Source organism: Erithacus rubecula (assembly GCF_903797595.1).
Source record: "Erithacus rubecula genome assembly, chromosome: 14".
NCBI lineage: Eukaryota > Metazoa > Chordata > Aves > Passeriformes > Muscicapidae > Erithacus > Erithacus rubecula.
Window position 1 is genome coordinate 18,307,625 of NC_136666.1, and position 15,070 is coordinate 18,322,694.

Genomic DNA, 15,070 nt, shown 5'->3' on the forward strand with positions numbered 1-15,070 from the left:
TCCCATCCCATCATTCTATTTCATTATTTTCCATCCCATCCCATCCTATTATTCTATTCCATTATCCCATAATTCCATTCCATTCTTCCATCCCATCCCATAATTCCATTCCATTATCCCATCCCATTATCCCATCCTATCCTATCCCATCATTTTATTCCATTCCATTATCCCATCCCATCCCATCCCATTATCCCATCCCATCCCATCCCATCCCATTATCCCATCCCATCCCATCCCATCCCATCCCATCCCATCCCATTATCCCATCCCATTATCCCATCCCATCCCATCCCATCCCATCCCATCCCATCCCATCCCATCCCATCCCATCATTCCATTATCCCATCCCATCCCATTATTCTATTTCATTATCCCATCCCATCCCATTATCCCATCCTATCCTATCCCATCATTTTATTCCATTCCATTATCCCATCCCATCCCATCCCATCCCATCCCATCCCATCCCATCCCATCCCATCCCATCCCATCCCATCCCATCCCACGGGATTCTTCTTGCTTCCATGAGGATGCCAGGAATGGGATGGAATGACAGCAAAAAGGAGGTTGTGAATTAATTAAATTTGCATCAACTAATTAATTATGGAATATTATGGAATTAAACAATCCCCTACATGCACAATCCAATAGGATTTGGGAACAAAAATTGCCCTGCACACTCCTGGGCTTCCCAGGGAAAAAAATCCCACATTTTTGGGGGGGCTGAGGGTTCCTCTGGGGGGATTTCTCCCCGAAATCCACATTTTCTGAGGAGCACTCACTGCTTTCAGAGACTTCATCCAGAGATTTCCACTCAAGTGCAAGTTCAGCTCCTCGTTGGGCGCCAGTTTCACCTCGCAGTCGATGGAAACCACGTCGGAGTTGCTGTGGTTCTGCAAAGGAAAATGTGGGATCACAGCTGGGAAAGGAGGGAAAATCCCACTGGGATTCATCCCTGGCCCCACTGAGGGAGAGAGGATCCCATGTCCCTCCTCATGTGTGGCCAAATCCCCACATTCTTTAAATTTTCCCCTCGTTTTTCACCCCAAATTTCCCAATTTTGCTCTTTTTTGTTCCTTCCCTCCAAGTTTTCCCTTGGAAAAAAGCAATCCTGATCTGTGCTGGAGAATCCCCTCACTCCCCATAAATCCTGAGTATTACAGGGTTTTATTTCTGGTGGCAAAGAGGAAAAATAAAAATAAAACAACCAAAGGGCTCAAAAATCCCCTAAAAATTCCAGAGTCCTCCCCCTCCCATGCCCATGGGCCATCCCTATTCCAGGATTTTCCCAGTTTTGGGATATCCTGGAGCAGGATCAGCCCTGGGGAGGTGAGTACCAGGTGTGGGGTGTGGGACAGGTCCTCCTCTGCTGGGGTTCTCCGGTAGTCAGTGCTGTTCCCCCAGATGTTGCAGGTGGTGTTTTCCTGTGGGAGAAGCTGATGGAATTCCAGCACAAACAGGGATTGGGGCAGGTGCTTCCCTGTGCTCCCATCCCGATGGAATTGGGGGTCCCCAGCACCCACAGGATTGGATGGAGCTGGGATTGGGTTTGGCTCGCTGTGGGGTGTGGGATGGAGGGTGGAATCCCATCCTAAACTGGGACAGAATCCCATCCTGAACTGGGACAGAATCCCATTTTATACTGGGATGGAATCCTATCCTAAATGGGGGTGGAATCCCATTCTAAATCGAGCTGGAATCCCATCCTAAACCTGGCGGGAATCCCATCCTAAACTGGGACAGAATCCCATCCTAAACTGGGATGGAGTCTTATCCTAAAGCAGGCTGGAATCCCATCCTAAACTGAGGTGGAATCTCATCATAAAACTGGGGTGGAATCCCATCCCAAACCAGAATCCCATCCCAAATTGGGACAGAATCCCACCCCAAACCAGGATCCCATCCCAAATTGGGACAGGATCCCACCCCAAACCAGACTCCCACCCCAAACCAGGATCCCACCCCAAACCAGGATCCCATCCCAAATTGGGACAGGATCCCACCCCAAACCAGACTCCCACCCCAAACCAGGATCCCACCCCAAGCCAGGATCCCACCCCAAACCAGGATCCCACCCCAAACCAGGATCCCACCCCAAGCCAGGATCCCACCCCAAGCCAGGATCCCACCCCAAGCCAGGATCCCACCCCAAAGCAGGATCCCATCCCAAACCAGGATCCCATCCCAAACCAGGATCCCATCCCAAACCAGGATCCCATCCTAAACTGGGCTGGAATCCCACCCCAAACCAGACTCCCACCCCAAACCAGGATCCCACCCCAAGCCAGGATCCCACCCCAAGCCCGTCCCACCCCAAACCAGGATCCCATCCCAAATTGGGACAGGATCCCACCCCAAACCAGAATCCCATCCCAAACCAGGATCCCACCCCAAAGCAGGATCCCACCCCAAGCCAGGATCCCACCCCAAGCCCGTCCCATCCCAAACCAGGATCCCACCCCAAACCAGGATCCCATCCCAAACCAGGATCCCACCCCAAACCAGGATCCCATCCCAAACCAGGATCCCATCCCAAACCGGGACAGACTCCCACCCCAAAGCAGGATCCCACCCCAAGCCCGTCCCACCTGCCCCGCCCGGAGTTCCGCGGGCAGCAGGAGCCGGTTCCCCGCCCGCGTGGCCACGGGCACGGTGATCTTTAGGGTCACCCCTTGCACCGGGAACAGCCCCAGGTTCTGCAGCTGCCGGGGAAGAGCACAGGGACGTGTTGGGATCGTGGGATGGGATCCCAAAGCCGGGAAAACTCCGGGATCCCGTTCCTGCTCACCGTGAAGGTGCAGTGGAAGGGGGGCCCGATGGGGTTGGATCCATCCACGGAATTGTTGGATCTGATCTCAAAATAGTCCAGGCTCGATGTCCTGTGGGACAAAGGGTGACAAAAGGGTTTTTAGGATTTCCCCCTTTCCTTATAGGATCTTCCCCTTTCTTTCCAGATTTTTCCCTTTTTTTGCAGAATTTTATCTCTTTTTTTTTTTTTTTTTGTAAGATTTCCCCTTTCTTTATAGGATTTTTCCCTCCCTTTGTAAAACTTTCCTTCGTAGGATCCCCTCTCCTTTGCAGAATTTTCCCCTTCCTTTGCAGAATTTTCCCCTCCTCTGCAGAATTTCCCCCTTTCTTTGTAGGGTTTTCCCTTTGCTTTGCAAGATTTTCTCCTTTCTTTGCAGAGTTTTCCCCTTTTTTGTAGAATTCCCCTTTCCTTTACAGGATTCCCCCTTTTTGTAGAATTTTCCCCTTTCTTTGCAGGATTTTCCCCTTTTTTGTAAAATTTCCCCTTTTCTTTGCAGAATTCCCCCTTTCCCTTGCAGGATTCCCTCTTTCTTTACAGTATTCCCCCTTTTTGCAGGATTTCCCTTTTCTTTGCAGGATTTTCTCTCCTCTTTAATAAATCAGAACCATCCCAAGCCCTGGCTGAGTTTTGGATGTCACAGGAGGTAAATCAATCTCAGTTTTGCATCTGGAGAGGCGGGAAAAGGGCCAGGAATATCCTGTGGGAACCCATTTGGGAGCACCTGTGATGGCCCCACATTCTTTAAAATTCCCTCTCTTCTTTTTCACTCCAAAAATTCCCATATTTGATACTTTTTGTGCTCTTCTTTCCCTCCAAACTTTCCAGGGGGAGAATCCCCTCGCTCCCCATAAATCCTAAATATTAAAGGAATTTCATTTACTCCGTCTGGGTAAAAAATATAAAAATGACCAAAGGGCTGAAAAATCCCCTAAAAATTCCAGCAAGCAGCGCCAGGGAATGTGCTTTGGGATCCCTGATTTTCCCATCAGCAGCTTCCTAAATGATCTCTGCCTTCATCCCTGGCTCTCCCAGACTTTAATTCCTGCTGATTCCAAACTCATCCCACAGCTGAGCTTCCCTCCCATGGTTTTGTGGGATGGCCACCAGCCCAGACACTGGGAACACCTGTTATGGCCATTATTACCTCCAAGAATTCCCATTTTTCCCCCATAAAAACTCACCCTCACACCTCTTTAATACAATTCATGCCTTTAAACATCAGGAGAACCCAGCTGCCTGCAGCTCGGCAGTTTTATAAAAACCTCCCCCTGATTTTTTTTTTTATTTTTATGGCTCCTGGTTTTTCAATAAATCCCCAAATTAAACCTCAGTTTAAAGGCTGCTCCCAGCTGCTTTTCCCAAGGGATTTTCCCAATTCACTGCATCCCATCCCAAATTTCTCACCTGGTAAAAAGCAGGTCAGCCTCATATTTGAGCTGGAAATTGAGGTGGGCAACGTTGTCCTCCTTGGTGCTCTCCTTCTCCTCACTGTCACTGGAACAGCAGCAGGGCCAGGGGCTCAGGCAGGAGCCAAATCCCCTCGGGAATATTTTTTTGGGAATGCTGAACTTTCCTGCTTTTTGGTCAAAGCAGGATTTTATTCTGGGATTTTTGTGGAGAAAATGATTTGGAGGGAGGTGTCACCACCCAGCAGTTTAAAGTGGTGCAGGGGAATCCTCCTCTGCTCTAATGATTGGTGACTTTGTTTAAAAATGATTATTATTAATTATTTAGTCAATTAATAAATTATTCATTCTTAATTTATGAATATTAAATTTGTTTAATTTTTCCTTTTCTTTGCAGGATTTTCTCCTTTCTTCGCAGGATTTTCCCTTTCTTTGCAGGATTTCCCCCTTTCATTATAAGATTTTCCCTTTCTTTGCAGGATTTTCCCCTTTCATTGTAGGATTTCCCCTTTCCTTGCAGGATTTTCCCCTTTCATTATAGGATTTTCCCTTTCTTTGCAGGATTTCCCCCTTTCATTATAGAATTTCCCCTTTCTTTGCAGGATTTCCCCCTTTCATTATAGAATTTCCCCTTTTTTTGCAGGATTTCCCACATTTCCCAGTGGGAAATCTTTACCTGTGCAGAAAATGGGGAGTAAGGAGAACTTTACAAAATTATTAAGAAATCCTTTTCTAGGGAAATATTTCTGGGGCATGGATGAGCAAGCAGGAGTGGCTGGAGATCCAGCAGAGCCCAGCAGGTACAGAAAAATCCAGATAAATAAAACCAGCTGAGTTTGGGAGCACAGGATTTGGGAAAACAGCCAAGTTTGGGAGCAGCTGGGTCTCCATGGGGTTATTCCATGGAAAACCTCTGGCTCTGGAGGGAGGAATCCCAAGGGAAGCTCAGAGAAGCTGTGGCTGCTCCTGGATCCCTGGAATTCATAGTTGGACACTTTGGGATCAGGGAAGGGGTGGGACTGGATGAGGTTTTTTTTCCAGCCCAAACCATTCCATAATTCCCTGATTCCAGAGGGAAAAAGCATCCCCAGACCTGCTGGCAACCATGTAGACCTCCATGCTCTGCAGGAAGATGGACTTGCTGAATTCAAAATCCAGGCGGAAAGCGACCTGCAGAGAAGGGAAAAACATCAGGGGGAATAAAATCCCCAGTGCTGAGCCCTGCAGGAGACACAATTCCCAATCCCACTGGGATCACAGCCTCTCCAGGCAGGGAGGATTTGCAGGAATTCTCTCAGGCCCTGCCATGGGAGCAGCATCTCCCTCTGGAAGCAGATCCCTGCAGGGAAGGGAGGGCAGCTGGAGAGAGCCAACACCAATAAAACGGGATAAATGTGATAAATGTGATAAATGTCCCATCTGCAGTGACCTCAAACCGTCTGGGCCAGCACAGCTGACTGGAATATTAAAGCTCCCGTGGCTCCAGAGCCAAAATTCCATCTCCAGCCTGTCTTTGTTTTGGCAGGAGCAGGGCTACCTGATGGCCCAGGGATGCATTCCCAACCCTGTAGGTCATGGGCAGCCAGCTCCTCGTGCAGCCACAGGCATCCCACTGGGATTTTTGGGAGCTTTAAAGCCCAGCCTGGTGCCTGAGGCTCATCCATCATAATCAAGGAAAGGTTTCAGACTGATTCGGGAGCTGGGGAGATTTTATCTCCAGATCCTGCTGTTGTTGGTCCCTTTTTCCCACAGCTGGCAGGTGGGATTCCATGTGATCTCCCCACTATTCCTTCCCCCCACCTTATCCCTGAATTTGATGTTTCCTAAGGGTTTATGGTTTTTAAAAACTGGAGCTGGGCTCCTCCCAAATACTGGGAACACTGGTTTGGAGGATGCCACCACCCACTGGCTCTGAGCAGGATCCAGAGGCAGCTCAGAGCATGGAAAAGTAGCCTCATTCTGTAGGGAATGATCTGAGGAAAGTTCTCATCCATGGTTTGAAGCCAGCATTAAATTTTCCAAAGGATTAGAAGGAAATTCTGTCACCTGGAGGGAGCTGGGTTGGATTTTGGGCTCTCTGAGCACCAGGGCAGAATCCCAACCATCCCAGCTTCCCTAAGACACCTTTAAACTCCAAAAGGGAAGAAACCAGAAGTTTGTCAGTAAAATCCAGTTCAGGGCTGCCCAGATGTGACCCTGGGGGCAGAAGGTCTGTGTGACAGCACAGCTGGAAGTTGGGAATGTCCTACCTTGGCCTTGGCACGGAAGAAGGGGTAGCTGACGTTGCACACCCTCCTGGTGGGGAGTCTGTCGTCACCGGCGCAGTCGATGTTGATGTCGGTGTCGTCCTGAAATGGGACAGGAGTTTCTGGGAAATTGGGAATGAGCCCTGGAGCTGGCTCCTTGGGAAACTGGGAACACCTGAGGGGCTCAGAATGGGCCTTGGGTTTGGGAAAACAGCCAACCGACCAATGGCCAACCAGTGATCAACAAATGGCCAACCAACCAAAAACCAACCAATCACCAATGGCCAACCAGTGATCAATCTATCACCAAACAATGGCCAACCAGTGATCAATCCATCACCAAACAATGGCCAACCAGTGATCAATCTATCACCAACCAATGGCCAACCAGTGATCAATCTATCACCAACCAATGGCCAACCAGTGATCAATCCATCACCAAACAATGGCCAACCACTGATCAGTCCATCACCAAACAATGGCCAAACAACGGCCAACCAGTGATCAACAAATGGCCAACCAACCAAAAACCAACCAATCACCAATGGCCAACCAGTGATCAATCTATCACCAACCAACGGCCAACCAGTGATCAACCAATGGCCAACCAACCAGAAACCAACCAATCACCAACCAATGATCAATGGCCAATCAACCAAGAACCAACCAACCAGCAGCCAACCCATGGCAAAACAACCAAAAACCAATTATTGACCAACCAATGGTCAACAAACGATCAGCCAAAGGCCAATCAACCAAAAAACAACCAATGGCCAAGCAGTGACCAATCAACCAAGAACCATCCAACCACTGGCCAACGCATGGCAAACCAACCTAAAACCAATCAATGGCCAACCAATGACCAATCAATGGCCAAACAATCATCAACCAATGGCCACCAACTAAGAGCCAACCAACCAGTGGCCAGCCAAGAACCAACCAGCCAATGGCCAATGACCAATCAACCAATAAGCAGCCACCTAAAAACCAACCAATGACCAACCAGCCAATGACTAATCAACCAATGACCACCAACCAACCAACCAACCAACCAACAAGAACTAATGACTGACCAACCAACCAAGGACCAACCAATGAACCAGCCAACCAACAACCAACTAATCAATGACCAAAACCCAACCAACAACCAACCAATGGCCAACAAACTAATGAATGAAGGAAGGCGGCAACCTACAACCAGCCACAAACCAAAACCCAACCACCAACCAAAACCCAAGCAATAACCAAAACCCAGGAGGTGGAATATCCCAGCACCAGCCACCACCAAGAGCCTGGAGCTTCCTCCCACTAATCTGCTATAATTTAATTATGGACTTTTTGGGGCCACTTTTTGTTTATAAAACCAGATATCCATCCCCTCTGGATACTCTGTTTTAAGGAGGGACAGCCAGGAGCATGTTATCCATGACTCCTCCATGACCAGCTGCAAATATTCCCAACCACCACTGCTGACCAGTGCTTTCTGTTCCTCACCATCTTGGGGATTTTCCCTGCTCCCCTCACTTCATTTGGAATAATCTCCAAAAAATGCATTTTTCTTATTTTGTGGGCAGCAAGCCCCACAATTTTGATTTGGCAGGGCTCAGAGAAAAACAAAGGAGATGAAGTCATGGAGGGGTGAGGGATTGCTCAGCAGCATCAGCACATTCCCAAACCTCTCTGGGAGCAGGGAGGAGTTGCACCAAGACTGAGTGGGGGAGTGAGATTTTTGGGACACTTGGGATCATCCAGGGAAAGTCCTCCATGGAGAGGTGCTGAGCCACATTCCCATGATCAGCTCCTACTTCCAGGAGTTATTTTTCAGCTGCAAAAACTCGTTCCTGACGGGAACTTGGCCGTGTGCAGGGAGTATTTTTAAACAACAGCAGGAGAAAAATAGAGGGAAATAATTTCCTCTGTGTTTGACCTTCGCTCAGGCTCTTAAAACTCAAAACGATTTTGTATTTCCAAAATAAAGAGCTGGAAGTGCTTAGAGACAGATCCCATAAACAGCTCTGATTTATGAGGGATGGAGACAGATTTGGGCTCAGCTTTAGGCTGCAGCTCAGCAGCACCTCTGGAAAAGCCTGGATCTCCCCCAGGAGCCCACCTTGGGGATCAAGCTGGCGAACTGGAGGTTCCTGGAGAAGGAGATGTTGAGGACGGTGCTGTAGGCGTTTTCCCCACGGTTTTCCAGCGTGGCTTCCACGGCCACTCTCCTCCTGCTGCTCTCGATGATGAAGACGGAGGTGTCGAAGGAGAGGCTGAAGGCTGAGCAGTCCCCCCTCCTCAGAGCCCTCCGGCAGAATTCCCTGCAAGAAGGGAATTCCCTGGATTTTACAGCCATGGGTAGTGGGTGGAAATCCCTGCTCTCCCTGCTGTGCTGAAAGAGGAATTCTGGATTCCTCCCATCGTCCATGATTTTGGGATTTTTGGCCAACGGTGCGACGCTTTCTCAAATGTTATTGGGAATGCTCGGCACAGCTGGGATGTAAAACCAGATCCTGTGCAAATAGCAAAGGTGGCTCCAAGTGTCCAGCCTGGCTTTGGACATTCCAGGGATCCAGAGGCAGCCACAGCTTCTCTGGCAATTCCACCCCAGCCCCTTCCCACCCTTCCCAATATCCCTTTGATCCCTCTTTTAGCTAAAACCATTCCCATTCCCTGTGTCCTGTCCCTCCATCCCTTATCCCAAATCCCTCTCCAGCTCTGCTGGAGCCCCTTTAGGGCTCCCTGAGCCTCTCCCAGCCTGGCTCCAGAGCAGAGGGGCTCCAGCCCCTCTGGGGCCTCCCGTGGATTCAGGGATAACCTTTAAAAGCTCCGTAACCACGGAGCTGCAGTGCGGAATTATTTCCATGAGTCAGTCAGTAATTGGCAGGTGGGTAATGCCAGCCTTGCAGCTATTCCCTGCTATTTCCTGATTCATATCCCTGCAGCTCATCACCATGGCACCAAGTATGAGCTGGTTTGTGGATTCCCCAAAAAACCACGGATTCCTTCCAGGCAGGGAGCAGGGGGAGGCTCAGAAGTGCCAAGGAGCCCCTCAAGGAGGGCTGGGACGAGCCTTGTGGTGGTGCTGGATGAAGGAGCAGCAATGTCAGGATTTACAGAACATGGCTTGGGGCTGGATTTTGGAGCCACCCCCAGCTGGTGACACTCTCAGAGGATGTCTGGGTCACCTACTCACATGGCACTGGGAATGTCACTTCGGGCATCCAGCACCAGGTCGGGGACACAGTGCTCGTCCTCGTTGCAGCCATTCCAGAAAGGGACCTGAGGGGACAATGAGAGCAGCTCAGTGATGATCTTTCCAGAGAGAAATCTGCCCTGGTGCCTTGGGATGGGCACCTGGGAGGTGACATTTTGGGAGGTGGCACTGGGGAGGTGGTATTTTGAGAGGTGACACTGTGGGAAGTGGCACTTTAGGGGTGGTGATGCTGTTTAGGGTAACACTTTGGGAGGTGGCACTTTGGGAGGTGGCAATGCATTTAGGGTGACACTTTAGGGGGTGGTGATGCCTTTAGGGTGGCACTTTGGGAGGTGACACCTTGGAAGGTGGTGATTCTGTTTAGGGTGGCACTTTAGGAAGTGACACTTTGGGAGCTGGTGAGGCTGTTTAGGGTGACACTTTGGAAGGTGACACCTTGGAAGGTGGTGATTCTGTTTAGGGTGGCACTTTGGGGGTGACACTGGGAGGTGATGATGCTGTCTAGGGTGACACTTTGGGAGATGGTGATGCCTTTAGGGTGGCGCTTTGGGAGGGTGACACTTTGCAAAGTGACACTCTGGGAGGTGACAGCTGCTACCTACAGAGACCCTGAGCGAGGTGGGCCACCCATCATCCAGCATGGGGCCGTGCTGGGGCTGCTCCAGCTCGTAGTCGATGGAGAACGTCACCGGCTTCACGTAATCCGCCGTGTCCTGGGGCACATGGAACACGTGGCAGAGGAGCCCGGGGCTGCCTGGGCTGGGGCAGCACCTCAGGTGACCCCCAAAGGTCCCAAATCTGTCCTGCAGCCCCAACCCACGGCTGGGATGTAACAAAAAAACCAGATCCCATCTCCAATGTTGCTCCAAGCCCCATCCAACCCAGCTTTAGACACTTCTAGGGATCCAGGGGCAGCCACAGCTCCCCTGGGAATTCTATCCCAATATCCCACCTGCCCTCTGGAAGCTCCTAGGAGCTCCTCCCCAGCCTTGCACTGAGGTGCAGAGGGATGCTCTGAAGGGAGATGTTTTTTTAGGCTAAATCATGAGCTCCAGCTCCATCTCCAACCTCAAATTTCCCAAAAGTTCACGGCAGTTCAGGCTGGGGCTTGGGGCTGGGCCAGTCTGGCAGCTCTGGCCTGCCTGGCTTCCATCAGATCCTCCTCATTCCCTGGGAATGTTTGGGTTTGGCCAGGTTTGTGCCTCAGCTGTTCCCTGCGAGTGAAGGATCCACCAGCTCTGCACCCCGGGGTGGGACCCTGCTGTGCCAGAGGGGGACACCCAAATTAATGGCACAGGGATGGGATAAAAGGAAAAATCCTGATTTTGGAGCAGGCAAAAGCATCCTGACCCTGGGATGAGGACACAGCACGTGGAGTCTGGGATGATGTCACTGCCTGGGGACACAGCAGCTGCCACGTGCTGGCAGCTCCATCCCCGGCCACATCAAAGGCAGGGCAGGGATCCAGCGGGACGGATCCATCCCCCTTCCCAGCGAGGGACGCTGAAGGAGCCTGGAGCTGCTCCCCACTCACCAGGACGTGGAAGGGGAGGCTGTGGCAGAGCTGCTGCCCCGCCGGCAGCAGCAGCGCCCGCGGCGCCGCGCGCTCGCCCTCGTCCAGGTGCGCCCGGGGCGAGTAGCGCCGCTCGTCGATGGTCGTGTTGTACCTGAGCCCTGCAAGGACAGGCTCAGCTCAGCCCCTGGGGCCACACACACCCCGAACCCTGGGCAAAGAGGGGCAAAATTCCTTCCTGATGGAAATCAGAGAGTTCTGGGAAAAGCGTTCGCTTCTGCTCCCGGTGAGGAGTTGTAGAAATGGATTATGGCAAGGACCCGTGTGAAATCTGTGAGGGGTGGAATTCTTTGGGTCTCAGATGTTTCTGGGATGGTCTGGGGGAATCAGAGCCTGCCCCTCACCTGGATGGTTTATGGAATCACTTTGCTTCTTGTGCTGCTGATGGAAAGAAACTGGAGATTCCCAACCAAGCAGGGATTTCGGAGAAGCACAAAATCTCAGAATGGTTTTTGGGTTGGAAGGGACCTTAAATCTCATCTCATTCCACCCCTGCCATGGCAAGGACACCTTCCACTGTCCCAGGGTGCTCCAACCTGGCCTTGGACACTGCCAGGGATCCAGCTTCTCTGGGAATTCCATCCTAACCCCTTCCCACCCTCCCAGAGAAGAATTCTTTCCCAATATCCATCTAAATATCTCCTCCTTCAGCTTAAAGCCATTCCCTGTGTCCTGTCCCTCCATCCCTTGTCCCAAATCCCTCCCCAGCTCTCCTGAAGCCCCTTTAAGCTCTGAGGTTTCTCTGGATTCTCCTCTTTTCCTTCTGGACACCCTCAGCTCTCCCAGCCTGGCTCCAGAGCAAAGGGACTCATCCAGGGCATGACTCTTCCATGTGGAAATAAAGATAAAAATCAAATAAATAAGGAAATCCCACTTGGATTTTATCAGCAGCAGGGAGAAAAAAAAAAAAAAAAAAGCTGGATTTGACAGCACAAAACAAAACTCTTGCTCTGGGCAATGAGAGTTTTTCCTTTGGCTTTGGATTCTGATTTTCCTTGGATAGGAAAAAAACATCAGGGGCTGAGCTGCCATCGCTTCCCTGCTCCACTGATTCCCAGGAATCCACTGGGGGATTTGGGGTCACAGCCCCATCCAAGGGTTGAACAGGAGAGCTGGCCAGCTCCACAGATCCCCTGGGATGTTGTGGAAAATGCACATCTGGCAGGCAGATGTGAGGGATGGGCGAGCCCTGCGGAGCATGGGCTGGGCACAGCCTCTCCTGCCCTGCTGAGGTGACATTCCTGTCACAGGGAGCAGGGAAAGGCAAATCCCAGCAGAGCTCAGCCCAGGGAGTAGCTGGGGGGTGAGGTGGGGTTTATCCTGAGGGTGTTTCTTTGGCAGAGCCACCACCAGAGACTCAGCTGGGATAGGGACGAATGTGAGTGACACACAAGTGGCAGATGGACACATGAGCTCCTCCAAGCTCCTGGATTTCCATCCCAAAAGTTGGGTTCTCCATAGGGCTAGAGACCTGAGCAAGGCAGGAATTGGGATTTTGGCCTTACCCACACTGTCAGCCTAGAAGTGACTAAAATACGAGTAGCATTTCCTTATTTACTTGATTTTACTTTAATTTCCACAAGGAAGAATCACCCCTTGATGAACCCTCTGCTCTAGAGCCAGGCTGGGAATGCTGAGGGTATCCAGCCAGGAGAAGAGAAGAATCCTGAGCGGGTCAGGAATTGGGATTTTGGCTTACCCACGCTGGCAGCCTGGAAGTGAGCAGAGAGGAAGAGGGCGGTGAAGCAGACGAAGGCTCTCATGCAGGTGGCCTCCTTCCCGTTGCGCTTGCAGTCCTTGGTGAAGATGTTGATCTTGGGGGGCTCAAAACGGAGGCTGGCGTTGATCTGGACCACGCTGCGGGACCTGTGGGGTGGGGAGAGGGCACAGGATGGGCTCTGGCTCGGGATGGGGTATCCTGGAGTCTCCCACAGCTCCAGGTTTGACTTTGTCACTCCTTTTTTGCAGAAAGTTGGGAAGACCGAAGGTCGACTCCAAGCAGAGCCCAGGGTGACCCATCTCAGCTGGGCACGGCCATCCTCCATCCCAACAGCTTCAAGGGGCTCCCCAAACATTAATTGACATTTGAAAATGTTGCTCTGATTAAATCAGGACCCTGCAAAAATCCCCACAAATTATTTTGGAACTTCTGGAGAACTATGGATGAAGCTCAACATCAACTCCATCATCTTTTTAGGGCCTGAGGGTACTGAGATCCCACAGCCCTGCCAGACAGGGGGTGGTTATTTAAGAAAATGGTTTGGGGTGTTGGAAGATCAGTTTTTTCCTGGATTTGGGCAGAGGGGATGGCACCAGAGGATCCCTGGCTCACCAGAGCAGCACGGCGTTGCCCAACGAGCCCACGGCCAAGTCCACGAGCCCATCCTGGTTCAGATCCAGCTGCCCATGGATGCTGCATCCAAAATACATCAGGCCTGGAGCGAGGTCAGCGGCTGCAATCCTCTGGAAAGGAATGGGAACAGTCCAGGCTGGATTCCAGCAGGAGCAGCCCTGCCTGCCAAGGGTTTGCCAGGCTGGCTCCTCCTGGCCGCTGAAAATTCCCCATCCCAGGGGGTTGGGCTGAACGTGGTTTTCTAGGGAATTAAAGGAGTTTCTCTTTGGAGGCACCATGAAAAATTTCTCCTGGATTCGCCCTATTTAATGTTTATCAGAAGTGTAATAAATAAATAAATAATTTATAATTAATCAATAAATCTACAATATATATACACAATAAATCTATAGCAATCTCTTGCTGTACAAGCCTCAAATTTCAAGATTTTTCCCCGCTGTTCCATGGAATAATTTAGGTTGGAAAAGCCATTTGAGATTGTCCAACCACCCCCCCTGCCAAGGCCACTAATGTCCCCAAGTGCCACACATCTTAAATCCCAGCAGGAGTGGGAACTCCACCATGGATTGAATTCCAACATTTTGTCTTGGATGCCTCAAAAGAGGGAATATCTGCCCATAATAATTACCATAACTAAACAACTTAATTACTATTTAAATAATTAAATAACTAAAACCCAGGTCTGGATTTTCCCTGCTCCATCAGCGCTTAAAACAGCGACAAACGATATTTATTCCCGTGGGGGATGAGGAAAACCAAACCCAGGGAAGCTCCACCTGCTTGTACTTCTTCAGGATGGTCTCCTGGAACCCGAGGAAAACGTAAATGGCTCCTTGGTGCTCGTCCTCCAGAGGGGCCCCCACCACCAGGTCGTTGTAGGAGTCCTGGTTGAGGTCGGGAACGGCGGCGATGCAGGAGCCGAAACGGGAATTTTGGTAACTCTGGAGATCCACGAGGGCTCCGCTGGGAACAAAGAGGTTCTGCCAAGGGAAAAAAAGGAAGGGAAACAATTCCCAGAGCAGCAGTAGCAGGACTGGAAAGAGGAGAAATGGTCGAGGGAATGGTGCAGTGATGTGGGAGGGATTCCCCAAGGGAGGAGGTGGGAGTATTCCCAGGGATGTGGGATTTTGGAGCCCTGAGCTCCCAGCCAGCCCCACTTCTGCTTTGCACCCTAAAGAAATAAATTATTATTATTGTTATCATTACTATTATTATTACTATTATTGCTATTATTATTGTTAACAACAATAATAATAATAATGGTACCATATTAATAAAAAAGTCCCTGATAAATATAAATTCCACAGCTATAAATATTCCATCATAATACTAGCAGTGTAATAAAAAAATATTCCTTATTAATAATAGATTTCATAATAATTATAAATTAAATAATAATAAATATCCAATAATAATAGTAGTAATAATAAACTATTCCTTATTAATGATAGATTCCATAATAAATACAAACT

At 50.1% G+C, this 15,070-nt stretch overlaps 1 protein-coding gene across 2 annotated transcripts in view; it reads right to left on the reverse strand.

Moving 5' to 3' along the window:
• Positions 1-15,070, reverse strand: part of ITGA11 (integrin subunit alpha 11) — a 39,906-nt gene that overhangs the window by 1,746 nt on the left and 23,090 nt on the right. For both annotated transcript variants that reach the window (XR_013775900.1, XM_079318275.1), the window contains exons 14-27: positions 14,375-14,578; positions 13,578-13,708; positions 12,945-13,111; positions 11,207-11,346; positions 10,275-10,385; positions 9,652-9,737; positions 8,575-8,776; positions 6,468-6,566; positions 5,312-5,388; positions 4,217-4,306; positions 2,792-2,882; positions 2,592-2,705; positions 1,341-1,427; positions 786-896 (exon numbers count right to left, since the gene is read on the reverse strand). Coding sequence is in view for 1 of the 2 variants with exons in the window: in XM_079318275.1 (XP_079174401.1) it covers positions 786-896; positions 1,341-1,427; positions 2,592-2,705; positions 2,792-2,882; positions 4,217-4,306; positions 5,312-5,388; positions 6,468-6,566; positions 8,575-8,776; positions 9,652-9,737; positions 10,275-10,385; positions 11,207-11,346; positions 12,945-13,111; positions 13,578-13,708; positions 14,375-14,578 (1,710 nt within the window). In the remaining variant the exon portion in view is untranslated. The remainder of the gene's footprint in view (positions 1-785; positions 897-1,340; positions 1,428-2,591; positions 2,706-2,791; positions 2,883-4,216; positions 4,307-5,311; positions 5,389-6,467; positions 6,567-8,574; positions 8,777-9,651; positions 9,738-10,274; positions 10,386-11,206; positions 11,347-12,944; positions 13,112-13,577; positions 13,709-14,374; positions 14,579-15,070) is intronic.